The following is a 21,958-nucleotide window of genomic DNA, read 5'->3' on the forward strand; positions in this document are numbered from 1 at the left end:
CATATTAAGATTTCATCTTTCTATTGAAAAAAAATAGACCTTGCAGCAGAAATGAACCTTTAGAAGCAGAATTTTTAGCTCAGCAATAAAAACTCCCCTGGCAATACACTGCTGTGAATACAGTGCTCTGTACCTACATGTCTGAGAGATGCTTATAGCCCAAAAGCACATCTTACTGTTTAGGGTTATTTTTTAAAAATCCTGTGTGACTCACCAGGACCCTAAGGGTAACAAGAATCAAGAAAGTCCCCTAATTCACAGCAATCAACATTAGAAACATGAATGAGCTCATGCTCTGAGCTGGTGTGTTGACAAAGACATGGGCTCCTTCCAATGACTGGAGAACCATTTGCTGAACTCTGAGTTTTGCTCTCCTGAATTCACACACATTGTGGCTTCTCTGCTTGTCCACTAATGTAGGCACCAGTTTGCACCAAATTAAATTATGAACCTTAAGCTCACACATGACAAGTTGAAATGGTTCACCCCGAATTTCTTGCTCTCTTGAACTCTTCATCAACTCTCCTATTCACTCCTTTTTTTACATTCACAACCCCTTAGCTACCCCAAGGAAGATGCACTGCAGCCAGCATTACAAATTTCTATTTTAATCACCACTGGTGACAGGGCTGACAACAACCATCGTTGCATTTGTAACTCACCTAACTGAGGGCTGTGCTTCGAATGGCACTGCTCAGTGGGAAGCCAGCTGTGAACTCCCCAGAACTCCCCGATATTTTTGCTTTTGCTTTGTGTGATCAGTCAAAAAGCTTATAAAGTAAGTCGTAACATTAAGTTCTTAGTCTGCTGCCTAGAATATGAACGGATGGCCTCTTCCCATTGTCATAACATTAAGTTCTTAGTCTGCTGCCTAGAATATGGCTAGAATATGAGCTGGTGGCATCTTCCCATTGTCATAACCACATAATAAGACTGACGCTAGAAAATAAAACAGCTCAAGGCACGTTCCTCAGCAGTCCCGTCCCGTTTGTGATTTGTACACACACCCCCAGCCAGCAACAGGAGCCCGGCTGTGAGGCTGTGAACTCCCCAGAGCTGGAACTCTGTTCCCAGAGCATGGCCAGCCCAGAGCCAGTATTGGCCAGCCCAGCAGCCCATTCCCAGAGCAGGGCCGGCCCAGAGCCGGCGTTGGCCAGCCCAGCAGCCCATTCCCAGAGCAGGGCCGGCCCAGAGCCGGCGTTGGCCAGCCCAGCAGCCCGTTCCCAGGGCAGGGCCAGCCCAGAGCCAGTATTGGCCAGCCCAGCAGCCCATTCCCAGAGCAGGGCCAGCCCAGAGCCAGTATTGGCCAGCCCAGCAGCCCGTTCCCAGGGCAGGGCCAGCCCAGCAGCGTTACCTCCACGCAGTTGTCGCAGACGCTGCAGTGGGAGCAGCGGGGCGGCCGGTAGAAGTGGCAGGTCGCGCACCACTTCATCCGTACTTGGATTCCTTTGATCTCCACGTTCTTGTACAGCGGCGCGCGGAAGTCGTCGTCCTTATCCTCATCCTCGTCCGCTGCTCAACACAAAACTCAGAGTTAGGGCAGGTAGCACAGGGCAAGGAGAAAAGAGCTAAACCTGTCAGCCCCTGGGACACAGGGACACTGCACTGTGCCCTTACTGCGTTGTGTTATGTGATGGTTTATCACCTCAGCCCTGCTTAAGAAAAGAGACCATTTAAAAAAAAATGCACAAAAAACCCCCCAGTCTATAACAGACAAATATATACTGGGAAGAAAAAATATTCTTCTAGATTCCTGTGATCTTTATTTGTTTCCTCCTGACAGAAAATCTAAGAAGTTCACATCTATTTAACACCTGGTTAAACATTATAGTGCAGCTGGCATTGGTTGACTGGCTCCAAATTAGGTGGAATTTGATAATGTTGTCCCAGAGGAGCATCAATTACTGTCATGCAGTTCTATATTAAATCTTCTCTAGATGTGTTATCATGATCCAATTTCCATTGACTTCAGAGGGAATTTCTCCCTTCACCTACATGAGCTTGGGATCTGGCTCAGCTACAGTATTTATCTGCAAGTATCCTCTGGATTAACGTTTGTGTGTGGAAGCAGAGTACTGTACTGGCACCATTCCCTATAATTTTCCTTCCTAACTCGTCAGTGGGACTCTTAGAGAGAGCCAGACCCTAAATCCCTTAGGCACTTCTATAAATACAGTCTTTAGGTTCTCCAATACCATTATAAACCTGCCCAAGCTGTGTAATACATGTGGGCAGATGAAAACAAGACACCGGAACAGTCAAACCATTTAAGCTCTTATAAAAAATCTGACTATGCTGACAAAAACTCTGTACATTATATATACCTACATGCATTTAAACATGTTCCTTTTGCAGAATTCAAACACAGAGTTTGTACAAAACAGATCCACATCAAAAATACTGGAAGCCGATTGTAGTTGGTATAATTAGCCAGCAAAAAACATTGCCAGTCTCAACCTAGAGACTGTAAATCAGATTTTTCAAGGCAGCCCCAATTTCAGTTACTTGATACTTCCTTTCCTACTCATTCATTCTGGTGTATTACCAGAAATTCACTCACACAGAGCCAATACTGATTCATAGCAGAAGGATTCAGAGAGCCAACAAATTTAAAAAAAATATAAAAATGAGTAACAGAGCTGTGAGCTTGATTAAGCTCCTCTTCAACAAGCTGGGTTTCTGCAGCCCAACTTTTATCATTTCCCCCCACAGGCCAAGTTCTATCTGCCAGACCGGCAAGCTCATATCGTATAGCTGGAAATGTGCTTATTTTCAGTTTCCAGAGACCTGAGCAGAAGAATACATTGACAAAGGAATGTATCTTACTACACAGATTCTCATACACTGACCCACTGACATGGAGCAGCCCAGTCTCATATTTTTCTAACAGATTCTTGATGGCTTCCTTAAGGAATTGTGTGATTTCATTAGAGTCTCAGCTTTTCTACTACTTATTTGTTGGTTTTGTTTTGAAGTAAATTCCTAACTATCAGAAATGTGCTAAGAAGCTTGAAAACCAAGAAGACTGAACCTGATTTCAACAGCAGAAAGCAAATGGAGTGATTGTGTATTCATTTTAAGTCCCTCCTACAATTCCTGAACTCCTTGCGCTGGCAGCTCTGCGGGCGGCGTGGGGTGGTGATAAGCTTTTTTTCACATGCACACTTGTGATCTGAAATAACATCTGCTCCTCTTTCCTCCCAGCACTGGTATTTATAGTCTTTTCCATCTTTTCCCTTATCAGTTTGCTTCCTTCACACATCTGAACTCCTACTCCATTACCTTCTCCCAGGACGAATGCCATGTCTTTTCTCTCCCCTTGCTCCCAGCATCTTCCTGACAAAGCACAGGCACAGAGATGCAAGGCCAAGGCCACAAATGAAGTGAGAGACAGTAGAGGGGTGAACTTTATGAGCTCCTCCTCTTCCTGCTTTGCTCCTGACTCTCTTGTGTAAAGGGAGATGGGATGGGAGGGAAGGTGATGAGGAAGTTTCTGTTTGATCTCCCTGTGTATTTTTTCCTTAAATGCAAAGTCCAAAATGAAGAACTTGTTTGCAAAAGGAAGCTAGAGAAGCCCAGAGGAAGGTATGAACTGACAATACACTCAGCACTGATCACTCCCAGGGCCTGGTGATGTCCAGCTCTGCTCTGAGGGAACTGCCCTGCACAAACACACTGGATTCTCAGACTGATAATGTTTAATGTTTAATTAACCACTGCTATCTCTGCTGAGATAAAGAAACTAACAAGTCCAGGAAACTCCTCAAAACTCCTGCATAAGCTCTTTTGAAAGTCACTAGCATTTGTAGCTTTAAGTACCTATACAGTGTATCTGTTGATCTTACACAAGTGACTGGATCTTGCCTCTGCCTTAGATTGTCTTTACACAGAATAATTTCCTCAACTGGAGTGCTGCAACACTTAATCAGGGGTTCAGAAGCTTCAGCTGAGAGGAATGGCAGAGAGATGCTCATTATTAGACCAGGCTACCTGGAGAAACCTGGCCTTGCTATTCAGGGAAACCAGCAGGACTGGTGCCTTACTCTTGTCAGGTAGCAATTCAACACAGACCCTGAACTTGGTGAACAGAGGTGAGGAAGCACAGCTTGCAGACAGCACAGATCCACTGGTTTAGACAGACTGCCTAGAGCAGTCTCTGCTGCAAACTGCATGTGAATAATTATTGGAAGACAGATAAAATGAGGTGATAATTCTCTCATTAGGATGTGTTAAAAGAGATAGCTGCACTGTGGTTCCCATTACAAAAGCTGAGTGATCTCTATCCTATTTAATCAGCTGTGAATCAGTACTAATTTAAGCAGGAATATCTTTCTAAATGTATACATTTTTAGACACTCGAAAGCAAGCCTTAATCATTATCTGTTCTAGCGTTCAATGCTTCTGCATTTCTTTTAAGGTATTCTGGAAGGACTGCTTTGATGAAACTTGCAGGAAGTTTAGCCTCTCCCCTCTGCCATGCTCTGCTACCTCTGGTGAAGACAGTGACTTAAATCCAGTGTGCCAGCATGACACAGGGGATAGCAATCAAAATCACATCACTCAGGAGAGCTGTCCAAGGAGAACCATTCTGCACAACCCCGTGCCCTCGAGTGCCAGTCTGAGCAAGTGTGAGGACACCCAGGAGCTCAGAAGGGAGCTGGAGAGTGGCCAGCATTTCACTGCCATCTCACCCTACTGACAGTCAAGTATAGTAAACAAATAAATAAATAAAGTTTGCAAGATCAATCAGCAACTTGTGTGTCTGGATACCTGGCACCTCCTCTGGCTTGGATTTTCAATGTCCCCCCTCCCCCAGCCCTGCAGCAGTCCCATTTCTGTTACCTCGTGGGAAAACTCCAGGGTCCATGAAAGTTGCCATGCTGAAGTTTGCCAGCACAAACAAGAAAACGAGTCCATTGTACACTGGGATGGCTGGGGAGATGGCTTTTGTCAACCAGGGGCACCTGTGGAGAAGAAGAGTCATGGGTAAGGCTTTCAGCTGTAACTCATGGTTTCTTCCCACTCATTACCACCACACAGAAAGTTCTCTGGGCCACCCCAGCCATGCAGCAAGGCTGAATGTGCAGTGTAACAGAAATTTCCAGGGAGCCAGTTTCAGTGATCACTGCAACACCCTCTGTAAAGCGGCTTTGTTCCAGAGCACAGAAAGCCCTGATTGTTCCCAGGCTCACAGGGCTTTGCCACCCTATTGCCTCATCTGCAACCTGGCGTTTTACTGCTCTGTGCAGCAGCTTCAGCCCATTGTTGCAATTCTTTTACCTTCTCTGCTGCCTTGTTGCAGCTGGGGTTACTTTCAATTTTCCCTGGTGTAAAGCACAATAGGATTCAAACCATTGATCCCCAAAGCAGGGGCAAAGAGAATCACATTTGCTTTTCACAAAGCTTCCATGGTTTTTAACACTCAGAACCAACACTACAAAACCTCTCCTTGGGGGAAAGTTTTGTTAGACCCGGCTTTGCAGGTGTCAGCAGAAAATGCAATATCAAAAAGAAACGAGATGGCATATGCCATGTGAACAATGTTCAGAAGCACCAGAAAGATTTGTTGCTTACCCAGTGAGTGTAACTGAGAGGAACTGAAGATAAAGGGTAAAGGAGAACAAGTAAGACACTTTGGAAAGAGGATGGGGAAATTCTTGTTAATTAGAAGAAAATTGTTCAAACTGCAAAAAACACTTTCTACCAGCAGAGAAGGGCATGATGAGGCAGAAAAGAGCCTGCCTTACAGGCAGCTTCACCAAATAAAAAGCAGTGTGCATTCACTCGCCCATTCATAACCTCTGAACACCCCACCAAATGCATTTCTCCTGCAGGAGGAGGTTTGGTGTTACAGGGCCACTGAGGAGAAAAATCTGATCAATCTCATGATACTTGCAAATATAAATAAGGAAGAATGTGGGTCAAAGTATGCAACTGAAAAAAAGACCCCTACTGAGCTGCTCCTTAGATTTCCACTTGTCTTGACAGCCAAGGACCCTTCCAAGGCTGCTGAGCAGGCAGACATTCAGCACTGCCTGCTGCCATTAGCATAAAGCACACTCTGGCCCATGTATTCTGGTATTTTGCCTGCATTACATCTACAATTGGGTCTGATTGTCTGCCAGGCTGAAGCCTGGGCAAACAAGGAGAAAACAACAAGCAAGCAGCCCTCTTCCACGAATTTGCACTGGGTTTGCTAGCAAGAGGCTGCTTTGAACAGCTGAGAATGGTGTTACTGACCTTGAAGGGACACTGTCAAACCTGCTCTTGTGACCAGTGTTAGGAAGTCACCACGTTTTCTTCTCCTGTTTCTTTGTGGGCAGGCAGAAAGAGATTGTTTTGCACTCCCTACCTCTTCACTGCTGGGCTTTTACCACAGCACTGCTGCAAACTGCTTTTAAAATGACTTTCCTTGTGTGTGTTTCACTCAGCCTAGCCTGGAGTGAGGAGAAGATGCACAAGTCCTGCCCAGGGTGAATGAACTGTAAAGCCATGAGCAAGACACCTCTGTGGCCAGGGCCAAACCTCCAGGCTGACTAAGGGAGAAGGAGAAAAAACAGCCAAATTCAGCTTGACTCCAGGAGGTACCTACCCTAGGAACCTTAGGCTTCCCAAAAGAAGGAATTTCAACAAGCAGTGAGCTCATACAGACCCACTGCCTTGCTCAGTTTGCCTCAGAGCAGCTGCTGATGACTGCAAACCAAAGCAAGGCACAAGTTTCTCACTTGCCAGGAAAGGTTGCTGCTGCAGTGACCTTGCCAAGCAAACTGCAGGCCTGCCACTAACAACAGTTTCTGCCACATCCTCTGGAGGAAAGCAAAATAAGTCCTGAAGTAAGCGGTTATAAAATCAATTCTACTCAGGGAAGAGTTCTTCCCTCTAAATTATAGTAAAATTAGATTCAGTAATGGGCATGACTGACTTAATTTCTTTCCATGAAGAAATTGCCTACACAGAGAAAGATTATGAAGTTACCCATTGCTTGTCAAGCATGGAGGAGAGATGTCCTTGGCAGTAAAGTCACGTAGGTTGGCAAATCAAGGGACAGGAAACCCTTTCTTACAGATAACCAGTTACTCTGAATGAGATTATAATTAGAGAGACTGTCTCAGATCATTAATGCAAGCATTTTTTAACATTCTCTTTTATGATTTATTTTGTCATGTTCCCAACAAATATATCAAAATATTAGGAAGAATTTTAGCCATAAGATAAACTGCACAGCACATTTAATGAGTAAACAGTGTATCTGAAAAGACTTCACGGAAGTTGAAATAAAGAATAGAGTGAGTCACTGCACATACTTGCCACAAGGTCAGTTCACAATCCTTCCATTTCTTCTTCCCAGAATTGTTATGCAGCATCACAGATTACATAAAGTTAGATGGGACAAAAGGGGACTCATTTGTAAACTTAACTGGCCAATAAAAACAGATGTGGAGATCAAGTCCTGGCTCATAACTGTAAAGAGGTCTGAAAAAAAATAATCCAATAGGATTCACCAAAATTATGCAGCCTCCCTGCCTCTCACTAATGCACATATGATTTTTGGCAAAATGACAGAAATTCTAATCAGAGCCTAGCAGGTTGTTTTATCACTAACCCATCATGTGAAAGCCTGGCTCCTGCCCCTCTGCCTCAAGAAGAAAGCTGCACAAGTGTTGAAGCAGGAACTGGAGCAAGTTCTTTTTACTTTGTGCATATCCTCTCTCCAGGAGATCTACTTCCAGCACCAATTGTGCCTATTATATAGGAACAATTATAGCTGAACTTCTCCTTTCCTTTTTCCTAACAGAAGCTGTTGTGAATCCAGACAAACAGCACACAGGATTTAAAGCTTCTCTGGCTGGTGAACCCAAATTTCAAGAGGCTACAGTTTTGTGTCTTTAAATCATCTCATAGTGGAATTATATATCAGGAAGGGTACCACAACTTTTATAGGGCTACAAGAATTACATAGAGCCAGGACCAGTGTATAATCCCCTAATGGAGCACCACCAGATTTTTCTCTGAGACAGTAATTGTTCAATGTGTGTCCTATCCAAGTTAATTTGGATCCCTCCCTTGAACCAGAAGACCTGCAGGGTAATGTTGCAGGTACCAGCCATACTGCTCAAGGACTGCTCCAAAGAGAAACTTCCCTTTCTTTGTTTACTGCAGAGGTTCAGAGCCAGCACACAGCACCATGGCACGCTGGGGATAATTACAGATCTCAAATTTTCCCAAACAAAGCACACAATTACACAGGCAGCATTTCCCTCATAATTATACTTCTCTGACACACAGTGATTCTGTTCATAACTCAGTAGAGAGTAATTCAGGGCGACAGATTTAATCTCATTTATCCTATTTGCTCTTGAAACCCTATCCTAATAAAACAGAAAGTTAAAAAGATTAACAAATAGGATCACACAACTTGCTAGGTGTCAGATAGACTTAGCATGATCAACTGCCTTCCTCTGCTAAATTAAACAACAAATAATCCTTTCTGCTTTTTTGCCTGGTGCTTTGTAGCAAGACATGTTTGTGTCTCACAATTATAGTTCACCTATGATTAAATAATTGAACAGGACATTTTTCTTGAATCCTGCTCTAAATTAATATTTTGCATTTTTCATTAAAACATTGTTAGAGAGACAGTAGGCCACAGAAAATGGAGCCTGGAATTTCAAGAACCAGGTTCTAGTCTTGGCTCTGACACTGCCCCACAAGCCATCAACAGCCACCTACTGCCCCCAGCCACCCCAGTTACATATTCTGCAAATGAGACCAAACCCCTGCCAGATCACCACTCTGCAGGGCAGAGAGTCTGACAGCACCTCTGTAGGGCCAGGCTGGTGTCTGTGGTGTTTCTGCCCCTGGAGGCAGCTCTGGGCACCCAGCAGCCTCCCCTGAACAGGGCATGGTGTGAGGATGGGTCTCTGATTTAGTCAGCAAACAAGGCTGGTTCATTTTACACCTGCCTGCAGCACCACAAGCGCAGGTGAGCACATCTGGAGGCCAGAGACAAGGAGCAGGACATGGGGCAGGAGGTCCTGCCCTTTGCTGAAGCTGCTTGTGCAGTGCACAGAGATGTGGGAGCCTCAGGAGATGGCCATCCAAGTTTGGACACTTATCCACATCTAACAAGAAGGCTCTCAAGGATTGCCTAATTGGCTGCTCAGCTGCACTTAATATTTGATCTGAGATCCTTTCCCTCAGCCTCAGAGATGGCTGATGCACAACAAAACTATTTATTTCTCCACAAATCACAAGGCATGGGGTCACAGCATGGAAAAGAAAGCATCTCTTAGCTCAAATGTGCTTCTGCCATTACAGTGGTAAAAGAGTAATGTGGAATAGCTGATTCAGTGCATGCAAGTAGAAGCAGTTCAGTAAAGTAGGGACTAATTAGATAAGAGGGGTCAACAAGCAAATATAATTTGACTAAGAACAAGTATTAATTTCACTGGAAACTTTCAAACAATGTCCACAGACTGTAGAAGCCTGTCTCTGACTCCTTTGCAAGAGCTTCTAGCCAAACCCTGACTGCTAAGAACATATTTGGACTGTAAAATCCATATAAACAATTCCTAATCATCAGACCAAAGATTTAACATTTCTATTATCAACCCTAGGAGCTGGAACCAACATCTGGGCTGTCCAAAATCTGCCCTGTCCTGTAAGGCAAAAGAGCCAGGAAGGCTGAGAGGACCCACCAGAGCAGGGACAGGTCCACAGAGGTAAAAGTCCTCCTCAGGCAGCACTGCACCAGCTGGAACATAAAGGGCTGTCAACTGTCTGATTCTAACACCCACACTGAAGGATCTGGAGTTGGATGTAAACACTGCACTTTAAAGACCATTCCACCAGTTTGTATGTGGAACAGAGAAGGTGCAAGACATCCTGAAGGCTGTGCATGGCCCAGTCTGTACCACAGAGCAGAGAAGGGCAGAGATCCCTTAGTCTTTAGCAGTGTTAATCTAAAATATTTCTCACATTTCCCAGTCTGGGCGAGATTTTTCTATTTATATGCTTTTTCCTACCCTGAAATTACAGAAAAGTACCTTTCTGTAATAGTAACAGAAGAAAAAAAATCGCTCATTTTCCATTTTTTGTCACTATCAAAGACAGCATGAAGATTATTGTACATCTAAAAATATTTTCCAAGGTGCTGAGACATCTGTAGGTTTAACAAGGCATCACTGGAAACAGTCAGAAGAGAATTTATGTGAGTGTCATAGCCAATGTGAAACAGAACAGCAGGTCTTGTGAAAATAGCAGGAGGTTCTGGACTGTCAGGTTCTTTGCTCAGCTCTGCACATCAGATTTTGATAAGTGAACTAATTTCTGCACCATATCTTACTCATTGGCAAGACTGCAGATAATACATCGTTGCCATAGCACTACTCTCTGTGAGTATGGCAGTTGTACTGACAGAAAGTGATATCAAAGTAAAGGATAACAAATCCAAATGTTACCAAAAAATGGGAAAAGGACAAGTAAATACTGGGAAATTTATTACTGAAAAGCAGTAAATTATGAGAGCTGACTGCTACACAGAACAGCTCACGCTGGTGATAAATAGGACCTACCAAAACATCTACCCTGATTCTTCAGATGAAATTATCCAGCAGAAGAGGCAAAAAATCACCCCAAATCCCACCACCAAAAACCTCATTAATTTCATGAGTCCCTTGCTCACTGAAATATAGATGAACACTAGAGATAGAGGTTCAAATCCATCACCTGCTTAACTGTGTTTAATTATTCACAAGAAATGTGCTGGGCTGGAATTCACTCAGGTTTAACAAGAGCTGATGGGGTTTCAGTGAACTTTCCACTACACTCTGGACTCCATCCAAAGGCTAGTGGTTCATGTCTGGCAACTTACAGATCAGAGGAGCTAAATCAATTAAAAAGTCAACTTGAGATGTAATGGTCCTTGGTGAAAAATCTTATCCGGGCTATACATCACCCCCAAAGAAAACACAATCTGCCCTTTTCACAAAGCTGCCTGAAAGCTCTGGATCATGTTCCCTTCCTCCCTTTTTCAACAGTCTCCAAATATCTGAGAAAAGCCAGTATTGTCATGTGAACTAACGTGGGAGAAACGCAGAGAAGGAACAAGAATACCAACAACCCAGTCTGAGTGAGACCACCACAGGTGCAAACCCACCCACCACCCTCATGTTCAGAAGCTGTCCAGGCACAGGCTGACCCTGCAGCCAGTGGGCAGCAGGTGCTGTGTGAGCTGTGTGACTTCACACGGTGTGCACAGCCAGCAGATAGGCCTGGCCTGGGCTGGGCTCAGGGCTCAGGCCTTGCAGAGATGCTCTCTGCACACTCAGTGAGCCCAGGAAGCTGAAAGAGCCACCCCAGTTATAGCCAAGCCATTGGCTGCTGCCAGGAGCCGCTCTCACACTGCTCAGAGCAGGGCTTGGGCAGGCAGGGCTGGGCTCACCTGCAAACAGACAGCAACCCAGCAAAATCCTGCTCTGAGATGTGCTCTGTCCTGCAGGAGTTCAGGCCTACTCAGAGTCACTTTGCTCTTACTGACATACAGGAAGGCCCAGGACAGAGGTTTTGATGTACCTGTAAAGGAATATTCTGTAATAGTGCAGCAGCCCTTGGAATGCCCAGCTCTTGGTTTGCACTGCACACTGACCTGGGCACAGCCAGGCTGCATTTCAGAGCACACAGGAACATTTTTGTATGAGGAGAGGATGATGCTCATAGCAAAGTGAGGCAGGAGGTCTTCATGGCACTTCAAGTGTCTAATGGGCTGTGAGCAGCATCACTCCAAGCAGCAGAGAATGCTCTGGTGCCTCAGGAAAGGAGCCAATTGCCAGTGCTTGGGCAAGTCAGAGCAGATTGTGGGTGCAGGCACATGGAGTGAGCACACAAATCCAGTCTAACATCTTTTGTTTGCTTTTTCCATCCTGGACTTTGCAAAGCCTAAAATGCCACACAAGCTGGAAGAGGCAAGGACAAGTGTAATCCAGGGCTTCTCAGACATGCATCAACCTTTTATTAATCCCATGCTGGGCAGGTGGAAATGAACTCTGCTTTTTCCAGCAGCCAGTAAGAGAGCTGAGTGTATGGGTGGTGTTTGGGTCAGGACAGAAGAGAAGGGCAACAACTGCAAAATAATCACAGCAGGAGAGACACTAGTTGCCCTGTCACACTGGAAGTTTTAAATCCACTTGGTTGGCAGAAGAAGGAACTCAGTAACATTCCTGTGCAGTCCTGTGTGCATAGGGCAGGCCACAGGCATCCCTGCAGTGCAACAGCTGAGTGACATCCAGCCCATTCCAAAGGTCACAAGCGAGTCATCAAGCCATGGAAACCTTGCTCAATGGGAAATCAGAGAATTATCTCCAAAAGATGCTGTATGAACCAGTAATTCATAACACAGCAGGGTTCTCAGTGCAAGAGGCTGCACTGCTCCCCTGTGCACCACCTCAGCAATAATGACAGTGCAGCTGTCCAGGCCAGTGTCCAGGGAGGGCAGAAGGTACCTCACAGTGTCTGACAGGGACTTTTCTGAGCATTTTTGAAAACACCATGTGGAATGCAGACCTGTGCTTCCAATTTGTAAACATCAGAGCTATGAAATGAATGTCACACTGACTACAGCAGTGCTAAAAAGGACAGCCCCTCATCCTGAGTCCTCCAGATCCCATTTCCCTGAGTAAAGAAGAACATGGTTTATTTGGTCACCACCAGTGACTCTCATGACCTTCCAGACCTCTTAGCAATCAGTAACACAGGTTTTATCTGTTGGATTGATGGAGTTGCATTTGCCAGATCCCCAGATGGAAAAAAGGCACAGGATAGCTCCTCCCTGGCTGAAGGATGTTCTCCTGTTTCTCTGTTGTCTTCATCCCTGTCAATACACACATGAACCCAGCAATGGGGAAAGCTAAGGTGGGCTGCTGCTACAGAGTTGCTTTTTAAAACAAGTTTAAATCATCAGCAGCCCTAATTCAGACACATTGAGGTGACCCCAGCCACTGGCACTCAAGGATTTGTACACTTGCTCACTGTATTCCCCAACCACAGAGCTTCTAGTACACATTCAGTGTTTGAATTCCTGAGATAGTGGGGTAGTGGAAACAAGGCAGATCATTTTAAGTATGTGGTGATGAGAGAGAGAGAGAGAAACAAGAAATATTATGATATAAGGAGGGAGGTGGTGACTTCAGTGAAAAGGCAGTCTATATTACCCTTGTTGAAAAGTTAATTTGATTTTTTAGATATTCCTTTTCCACATGAGCTCAGTAGAAAGAAATTAAACTTCACAAGACACCATCCCTTTACAGCTACTGGAGCAATTACCTAACTAAAAGACAGCATCTATTAGATTAAAGTATGTGCCACTTAAATTAACAATGAGCCAATATGCAGAAGAAGCATTCAGTGTGAGCTCTGAACTCTGTGATCGTGTCCTCGGTGGATTAGCACAGAACAGGGTAACACAATGTGCTTTCAAAGATGCAGGGCACAAGAAGAAAAGCAGGAACACCAGCAGAGCTGGCCCTGCCAGGGATGTTGCATGACCAGCCCTGGAGGGACAGGATGGACCATCCACTGCAGTCTGACACTGTCCCCAGCACCCAGGAGTCTGGCAGGGCAAATGTACCAATGTACCAAATAAATGTACCAATGCACCAAATAAATGTACCAATGTACCAAGGGTACCAAGGGTACCAATGCACCAAATAAATGTACCAATGTACCAAGGGTACCAATGTACCAATGCACCAAATAAATGTACCAAAGGTACCAATGTATCAATGCACCAAATAAATGTACCAATGTACCAAAGGCACCAATGCACTGATGCACCAATGTACCCAAACCCAGCTGGCTCTGACAGATCTGCCAGCTGCTCTGTGCAGGGCTGGGGCACTACAGAGACTTGGACAAAGGAGAGGCAGGAAAATCCTGTCAGGTGGGTGGTAACAGTTCAATTTCTTCCATGACTGGAAAATGCTGTTCAGGAAATTTACAACTAATTGAGACCAGAGTTTCTAGCAGGCCTGTCTGGATCTTGTATTGCCTTTGAAATCTGGAAACAATACCTGTCCATGGCCTGAATAACATGCTTCAGAGCTGCTGCACAGGGTCACTCATCTATGCAGTCGCTTGCCCATGTGGGGAAAGAAAACCAGTTCCCATCTGAACTCTCTTGTTTCAAGATTTCCAGACACATGGAGCAGCAAAATTACTGCAGTTATTGCAGGCTTCCCCTGTGTGAACCAAAATGATTAGGGACTTCATATTTTACAGAAGAGATGAAGAAAACAGAGAGATAAAGGCACCTCTATTGCAAATAGATACAGAAGATAGGGTAGAAAGCGTAAACATTCTCATATATCAAGTACTGGAGCAAATATATAATAATAAAACAAAAGTCTCTCTTAGAATCTCATCTTTAATTTCCCTCTGGAATATTCTCTTGAAGGGGTTTTATGGAAACCTGAACTAGGAGCATGACATTTTTATACCTCATTCTCACTACACTGAAAAAGAACATTTGCACAGCAAGTATAAGCCTTAATATATTAAGATTTTACACAGGGAATGAAAAAATCAAAATTATTTTAGCTGATTTAAGAAAAGAAAAATATAAGAGACCATCATGTTTCAACATATAAAACTTTACATTTGGGAAGAACATGCCCCTGTGGCCACCTGCTTTGGGATGTTTCACCCAATCTTAAGGCATCAGCTTGAAGGTCCCAGTCACCTTTTGAAACTGGACATCAGAGGAGAATCATCAGTGATTCAGCCTATTTTGGCAACACCTTTAATCATAAACTGGAACAGACTTAACATTTGTGGCCAAGGTAACATAACAGACCAGGACACACCATCCATGCAGCCCCTGCTACAGAGACACCACGTGCACCCCTCTCCTGGCCATGCACTGCCCTGAAACCAAACACATTTTTATACCCCACATCTTTCCCTGCAGGGTGGATGCCAGCAACAGCAGGGCAGAACTGGGGTTCTCCCAAACTGCTTCCCAGCCCATTTCTGCTGGAGGTCTGGGACTCTTTTGGGGCTCAAGGACAGAGCTGAAAAATCCTCATTTCTTCCAGCAGAGGGTAGTGGGACACACAAGCCTGCAAGCAAATGTGTAAGATTATAGTGCAAGTGAAGGAAACACGCAGTTCAAACCAAGCCAAGGGTGCAAAAACACAACCCCACTGTCTAACCTGGTGGAAATGTTACAAAACCAAACACATTTCTCCATTTGTTTTCATCAAATGAAGAAACACATCAAACTCAGCTTGTTCTCAGTATCTCCACCCTCCCCCTGTAACAACATCATCTTCATTCCCCTTTCTAATTTTGGGAAGGACACCTCCAGGCAGCAGCAGAGTGAAAGGAGCCTTTTTCTAAACATCTCTACTAGAAATCTGCCTTTTCCTTCCCTCTGTGGAACTATTCTCCTTTCCTTGGATCTCCTTGACTTTCAGACACTGTTTCATCTTCGCTCCCTCCCTTTGTCCTGTTCTAAATCAAATGACTGAGCCGTCCCACACGTCCCCCTGCAGCAGAGCAGCACGATGCAGTTGCTGCTCTAATCTGGCTGTGTGGCCACTCCAAGGCATTTCCAGGGGCCCCCACGGGCCTGGGAGCCCATGGGCAGAGCTGCACACGGGTGTCCCAGGCTCAGGGCAAAGGTGACACATGCAGAGGCTCTTCCCCAGCATTCTCTCAACAGGCACCAAGAAGAATAACTAAGGGAGAACAGTCACAGCCTTCTCAAACTGTTAAATCACTGTCCCAAGACTCCCCTGTCTGCACATCAATGACTGAAACATCTCTGCTTACCATCTAACAGGATTAGGGCAGGCTTCTGCAGGCAGCTTCTCCTGCAGGGAAAATCTTATTACAGAACCCATCAAAAACCAAAATGCTTTTGGGGACCAATAAAAACCTAAAACAGACCACAGTGACTGTCACATTAACAGCATTTTTTTTTTATTTAAATGATGAAACCTAGCAGCATCACCACCTTAGGTCTAAGTGTCTCTGTCAGCTTAGACAAAATATAAAGCCAGTCTTCCAATATTTGTGCTGGAGCACAGGTATTCAATTCAGGTTGACAGAAAACAAAATTACTTTCTTAGAAAACATCCTATGAGGGGATAGCATTTTAATTACAGAGACAGGGAAATGGGATTCAGGCTGGTATATAGATTTGTTTCTTGTCAATCCCACTCCAAAGTGCACAAGGCAAGGATCCCCCCCAGCAGCCACAAAGGTGGGGAAGTGTCACCACTTTACTTTTGTATTACTGACTATATCCCCAAACTCAGAACTTTTAAAGGCAGAAGAAAATTTGCTCACACAGTGCAGTGGACACAGGGTAGCTGTTTTCCCTATTAACCCCTCACTGCTCACTAAAAGCCCATGGGTTTTGTCATTTTGGGGTGCATTTCTTTGGCAGAATCACAGAGTAACCAGAAAAGCTACAATTATGCACTGGATGTGATGAACGAAAACCCTTCGAACTCTGTGGCCATAATTCAGGAACATAAGCTAATTACAATTACCTGAGATGCCTTAACAAACCTTAATACTCCCAAGTCAAAATGGGACAATTAGCAGCTCCTGCACCAAAATAGAAGATTATGGAAATGACATATGTGCCACCATCTGCTAATGATATACAATAGGCAAACCAATTCGGGAATGGAAAATAAAAGAAAAATAAAAAACAAAACAATTTCTTGATGAAACTCATTCCCATTTCCAAGAATCAAAGTGAATATTCATCTTAAACATTACACTTTCCAGATTCCCAGCTGGGACCAGAATGAGGAGTGTCCAGCATCTTATGATTTAACTGTTGAGAAACTTCCAGGCCAAATTTTCAAGCAAGAGGTCTGGCTCCAGATCTGAACTGTGGGATGATTTATCTGTGGAGTTCTGTCCTTGCTTCCAGTGGCAATAGCTCGCATTAATATGTGTACTTTTAAAATAACCAGCTGCTCCTGAACTTTGTTAAGTTCTTAATTAATATTTTTTCCCTTGATTTAATTTGTAAGGTAGAGACCATCATTCTCCTTGTCAGAAAAAAAATGAACATTTACTTCTTGTTGAACAGCTGTCACAGTGTAATGAAAATAATTTACTGTTCAGTTTTTCTGAATGAATCTCTTATCCCTCCTGTCCTTTCTTCCTTGAATATTTTGTGAAACTCATAAACCATCAGTAAACTAGTTTTGGCTTATACTAGAGAACTTCTTTAACTCACTGCCCTTTACACTCTTTAAAAGCAGACGAGTCTGCCACAGTGGGTAGGGGAAGTGTGGAGCTGCACATCACAGGAGAACAGCCACAGAGACATAAGCAAAGCTTGCTAAGATGAAACTTCCCCATCATCTCCTTTGACTATGGGGACAAAATAAAAAAAAAAAAAAGAAAATCAAAGTAATCAGAAAACCCAAGCACGGAGCTGAAATTCATACTCTGAGGAAAACTTTGAAGAAAACTTGTAATTTCTGAAATTGTAGTACAGTGCACCTGGTTCCACAGGTCAAGTACAAGGTAGAAATGAACCATGTTCTGGGGAGTTAAATCCCTGAAGTACCCTCTGGTGAATATGAAAAGCAATTTCTTTTTCAGAGCCAGAAGAGTGGCTTTTTTATGTTTTAGTTCCAGGATGCACATTTGATTCATCCAGATAATATTTTTCTCACCCACCCAATGGACTTAAACAGGCTTTTGTTTATTTACCTGAAGAAGCTGTCAGGTATTTTGACTGACCTGGGTGGGGGGATATTATTTTCACCAGTTTGTTCATATATTCCACAATTCAGCACAGTTTTTTTCCCTCTGGAAACACCTCACTTTTAACATTAACTTCAGCAATTTTGGGAAGTTTTCCATTTAAAACAATACAAAGATATGTCAATAAAAATTAACTGGAAGGTATTATAGCCTGTCCCAAGAGAAGTTCACCAACTAGGGACAGAGATTTACTAAAGGATGGCTGAAATTAATGACTCTCAGCAAGAGACTGGTACATCCTTAAACAAGAGATTAAACTGCTGCAGGTTGGGCATGGAGATGCAGATGAGGAGCAGGGCCCATCTTCTTCCTCATCTTCTGCACAACAGCCCTCCCAAAGCTTCTTGCTTGTGATATTAATCCTGCCACACTTACAGGCCTGCTTCCACACACCACAGAGAGGAAAAGAGCCTTTAACATTGTTTATTCCTTGGACATGACTGACACACTCATTTTATCAGCTCTTCAACATCTGCTGTTCAACAATAAACAGAGATATCAGCAGGTTTTATTTTTTTTTACAATACCAGATCTATCAAGTCATTGACAAATGTGCTTGCTTTTCATGGTGCTTTGCTTTGATTTTTTGTAATTAAACATAAGATTGTTTGGATCTTGTCTTTTCCCTCAAAATGGAGCACTGCCATACAGCAGTTTAACTCTGTATTTAACTTCTAAAGCATCATATTTTCTCTTCTCCCTCCCCAGGACAGCTCAAGGCAAACCACAGTCCCTGGGACATCTGGAGGTTGGGGTTTGACTGCATCCCTTCCTGCCACAAACAAAAGCAATCAGCTTTGCTGAATTAATAATTATTTAGGAATTGTTAGTATTTCTGAATTACAAAACTCTGTGCTTGCAAAGGCTGTAGAGAACACAGCCCTCCTTCAGAGGGCTATTAGAAAGAAAATAAAAGCTTCATGTTAGCTGTCTTAACTGCAGGCAGTTAAGACAACTAACTAATGAGAAAATGCATCTGCCTTGTTTCTTTAGTAACTGCTATGCAGCAGCTCCTTTGGTATTCCTTGTTTCTCTCAAATTCACATAACCATGGCTTAGTTTAACCAGAGACTTTTTGTGGATGTTGGAAAAACATAACAGCTAGAGAGAATGATATGGTTATGCTAAAGATACAGTAAACACAGCCAGCAAGAAAATGCAAGTATCCTCATTCTGAATAGGAACAGATGCCAAGACAGCAGAACTCTGCCTTGAACTGGAAATGTTTTCAGTTATTCACAATTTTTGCCAGCCAAACAAAAAAGGGGTTAAAGTGAATTCAGAACATCCTGATAGATGTAGAAAAAGCAGAGGCCGTGCAGAGGAGCCCCCTGTGCCAGTGCTCCAGACACTGAGGGGCCTCTCAGTGATGGTTTAACTGAGAACTTAAACCATCCCAGCAAAGCCCTTTGGAAAAGCCAACCTGGGTGTGCACTTCTGGCAGAAGGGCTGCCTGGGCAGAGGGGAGGAGCAGCCAAGGAGAACAGATTCCCTTTCTACCAGGATTCTGTTTCCTACGTGTTTGGTTGGACTGCGAGCCCTCGCCTGCACAAACACGCGGGCGTTGAATTGTTCAAATTACACAGCCTTGTGTTGCTCATTTACAACAGCACAGCCAGTGACAAAGAAAAGAACTTGGAAGTGCTCATTGCCCTTCAAACAGGAAGAAAGCCCGTGGTGACAGGCTAGAGAATGCGTGGCTTGTTTTTCCACCACCCCACGATGCACACACAGCACATGGAGCTTGGGATGCTCCAGAACAGTCTGCACACAGGCTCACTGTGTCTGCACGAGAGTTAAACCTCCAGCTCCCCCTCCCCAAGCCAGGAGCACAAAGCACGAAAAGCAGAACCTCTCTGGAACATCTCTCTTGCAAATTGTTGTAATTTCCCATCTGTCTTCAGCTTGGATGACTTTGCCAGGTCCACGGGGGCCGATTTCCAGCATTCGTTTTGGATTAAGGGTTCCCTGAGTGTGACTCAGGAGGCAGAGTAAATGACCTGCAGCTGCCTCTCACAGCCATGGCAAATGGAGAAAGTGCCAGTCCCAAGGGGCCCTGCTAGTGGGTCCTAAGCCAGTTAAAATCCAGCAGTTACCACCTGATCTCAAATTATAGGAACCAATGACTGTGTCAAGTTGATTTGCAGACTGATAACAATGTGAAATATTTGTTGGATAACCTCCATCAGAAAGGACAGGACTTGTTCAGGCTATTTTTTTTTAATAACTAGCAAAGTTGTTGGCTGAACCAATCCAATTCATTTTTTTTCTACTAATGAAATCTATTGTTTGTCATTTGCTTTTGTGCTGAAAACTACTTCTAACACCACACCTTGCTTTGTGTGCAAACAATATTACAAACAGTTGTGTTTGGCTTGACACCTAGTCTAACTGCAGTGTGACTTCACAGAAGTTCACAAAGACTAACAGGCATAATAAGAACAGCATCTCCTGGATCAAAAACTGTTTTCACAAAGGACACATAAATTTGCTCATTATTTCTCTGGAAACTTCTGGGTTTTGGAAATTTCTGGACTTTCCAGTAGGCACAAAGTCCTTTCTCTAGTGAATAGGAAAAACATGTTTTACCTTTGTCTTTTATGATGACATTTTCTATATACTCAGTGAAAGCCAACACTACAATACTGGTTACTGTACCTGCCCCTCAATTTTCAGCTTCCATAAATTTTAGCCAATCAATGTTGTTGTCTCCAGGACTTTCCTGTACTGTAACACTCACAAGTGGAGGCCAGGCTGTGAGAGTCACCTTGAAATGTTTTGCTCCTCAAGCATCCCATCTCTGCAGAGTGGATACACCCTTACAAGTGGATGCTGCCAGCCAGTATTGGGTAATTAACTGCAGTCTGGTAGAAAAATTGTATTAGCACAGCCAAGCCTAACATCGATCTACCAGGTCAGTGCAAATCTGCAATGCAGATGCAGAAGCCGATTTAGTCAGTTTGCTTAAGTATCTTATTTTCAGTAACTGAAGCAACTCTACCAGTTTGCTGCTCAGCACCTTCCACATTGTGGCAGATTCTGCAAAACTGACCTTAACTCTTGGTCACTGAGTGCTCTGTGTTGAAACATCGGTGTTTGAAACAGGGGCAGTGCCTGCAGTGTGTGCAGACTGCTCAGAGACTCAGACACAGCAACTAAATAAGCATAAAGAAACACAGAGCTGTGGGTATAACAATCATTTAATGCTCCCTCATCTCCTGCCACTACAGCTGTGTGAGAGGAAAATGGGTCAAGGAAAGATACACCCTCAACTTTCAGATACTTCCAGTTATGCCGTCTTAATGTGGCTGCAAACTCTGGCCCCTCAAACATGGTGCCTAAGCACACAGGAAGACAACTTTCCCTGGGTGTAAGTGCATCCCTGCCTTCTGATCCAAGATCTGACAGGAACAGGACTGTAGTACAAGCACAGGAATCAAAAAAATACCTTCCAGCACAGCTGGAGCTGAGCACCAGCTGGAGCCAGCCTTGAGTCTGTCAAAAGGACAGACAGAAGCCTCAAACCTTTGCCTTCCAGAGAAGATGGGCACCACCACTGTCACCAACATGCTGCTGTACCAGCTGGCCCTGCCTGCAGAGCAGCACACAGAAAGGAAAGCAGCACTTCTACAGCTTTGCCCACAACTTCCATTTGCATCAAGGAGTGAACTAGTTAAACCACTGCTCCCTGCCAGCTGATAAATTCTGTTCAGAAACCAAGCAAGCATTTTGAAAAAGGTTTGAATACAGCTGCCTGGGGGCCTGGCAAGATGCAGGAAACTTCTGTGACCCACTTATATTGCTGATCAGAAGCCTCTTCCTAGCACATGGTGAGATGGTGAAAGAGGACAGTCAGAGAAACTTCAGGGGAAAGCTCTGCACAAAAATATTCTGCCATTCATTGTCTCCCACTTTCATTACCATCATCATGTAACATCACAACTCTTCTGGGCCTTTTTCCTCAAACAATTCCTCTAACTTTTGATTTGAACTTGTTTCATTCAACTGAGCTTTTTCTTAAACTGTGCATACTAATAATGTGTCAGGAATACTCCCTGTGCATAAAGAATTTACACACTATGCATCAAGAATCTTTTATAATTGTTTACATCTGACCAGAAAGAAGCCCCTGATGGCTCATAAGTGGGAGCAATGGTAAAGTAGG

The 21,958-nt window shown here is 43.9% G+C and overlaps 1 protein-coding gene across 5 annotated transcripts in view; it reads right to left on the reverse strand.

Annotated features, from left to right (window-relative positions):
• ZDHHC8 (zDHHC palmitoyltransferase 8) overlaps positions 1 to 21,958 on the reverse strand; it is a 110,228-nt gene that overhangs the window by 20,779 nt on the left and 67,491 nt on the right. For all 5 annotated transcript variants that reach the window (XR_012583064.1, XR_012583062.1, XR_012583063.1 and 2 more), the window contains 2 exons: positions 4,843 to 4,964; positions 1,355 to 1,512 (listed from right to left, as the gene is read on the reverse strand). Coding sequence is in view for 2 of the 5 variants with exons in the window: in XM_074554164.1 (XP_074410265.1) it covers positions 1,355 to 1,512; positions 4,843 to 4,964 (280 nt within the window). In the remaining 3 variants the exon portion in view is untranslated. The remainder of the gene's footprint in view (positions 1 to 1,354; positions 1,513 to 4,842; positions 4,965 to 21,958) is intronic.

Source organism: Zonotrichia albicollis, chromosome 18 (genome assembly GCF_047830755.1).
Source record: "Zonotrichia albicollis isolate bZonAlb1 chromosome 18, bZonAlb1.hap1, whole genome shotgun sequence".
NCBI lineage: Eukaryota > Metazoa > Chordata > Aves > Passeriformes > Passerellidae > Zonotrichia > Zonotrichia albicollis.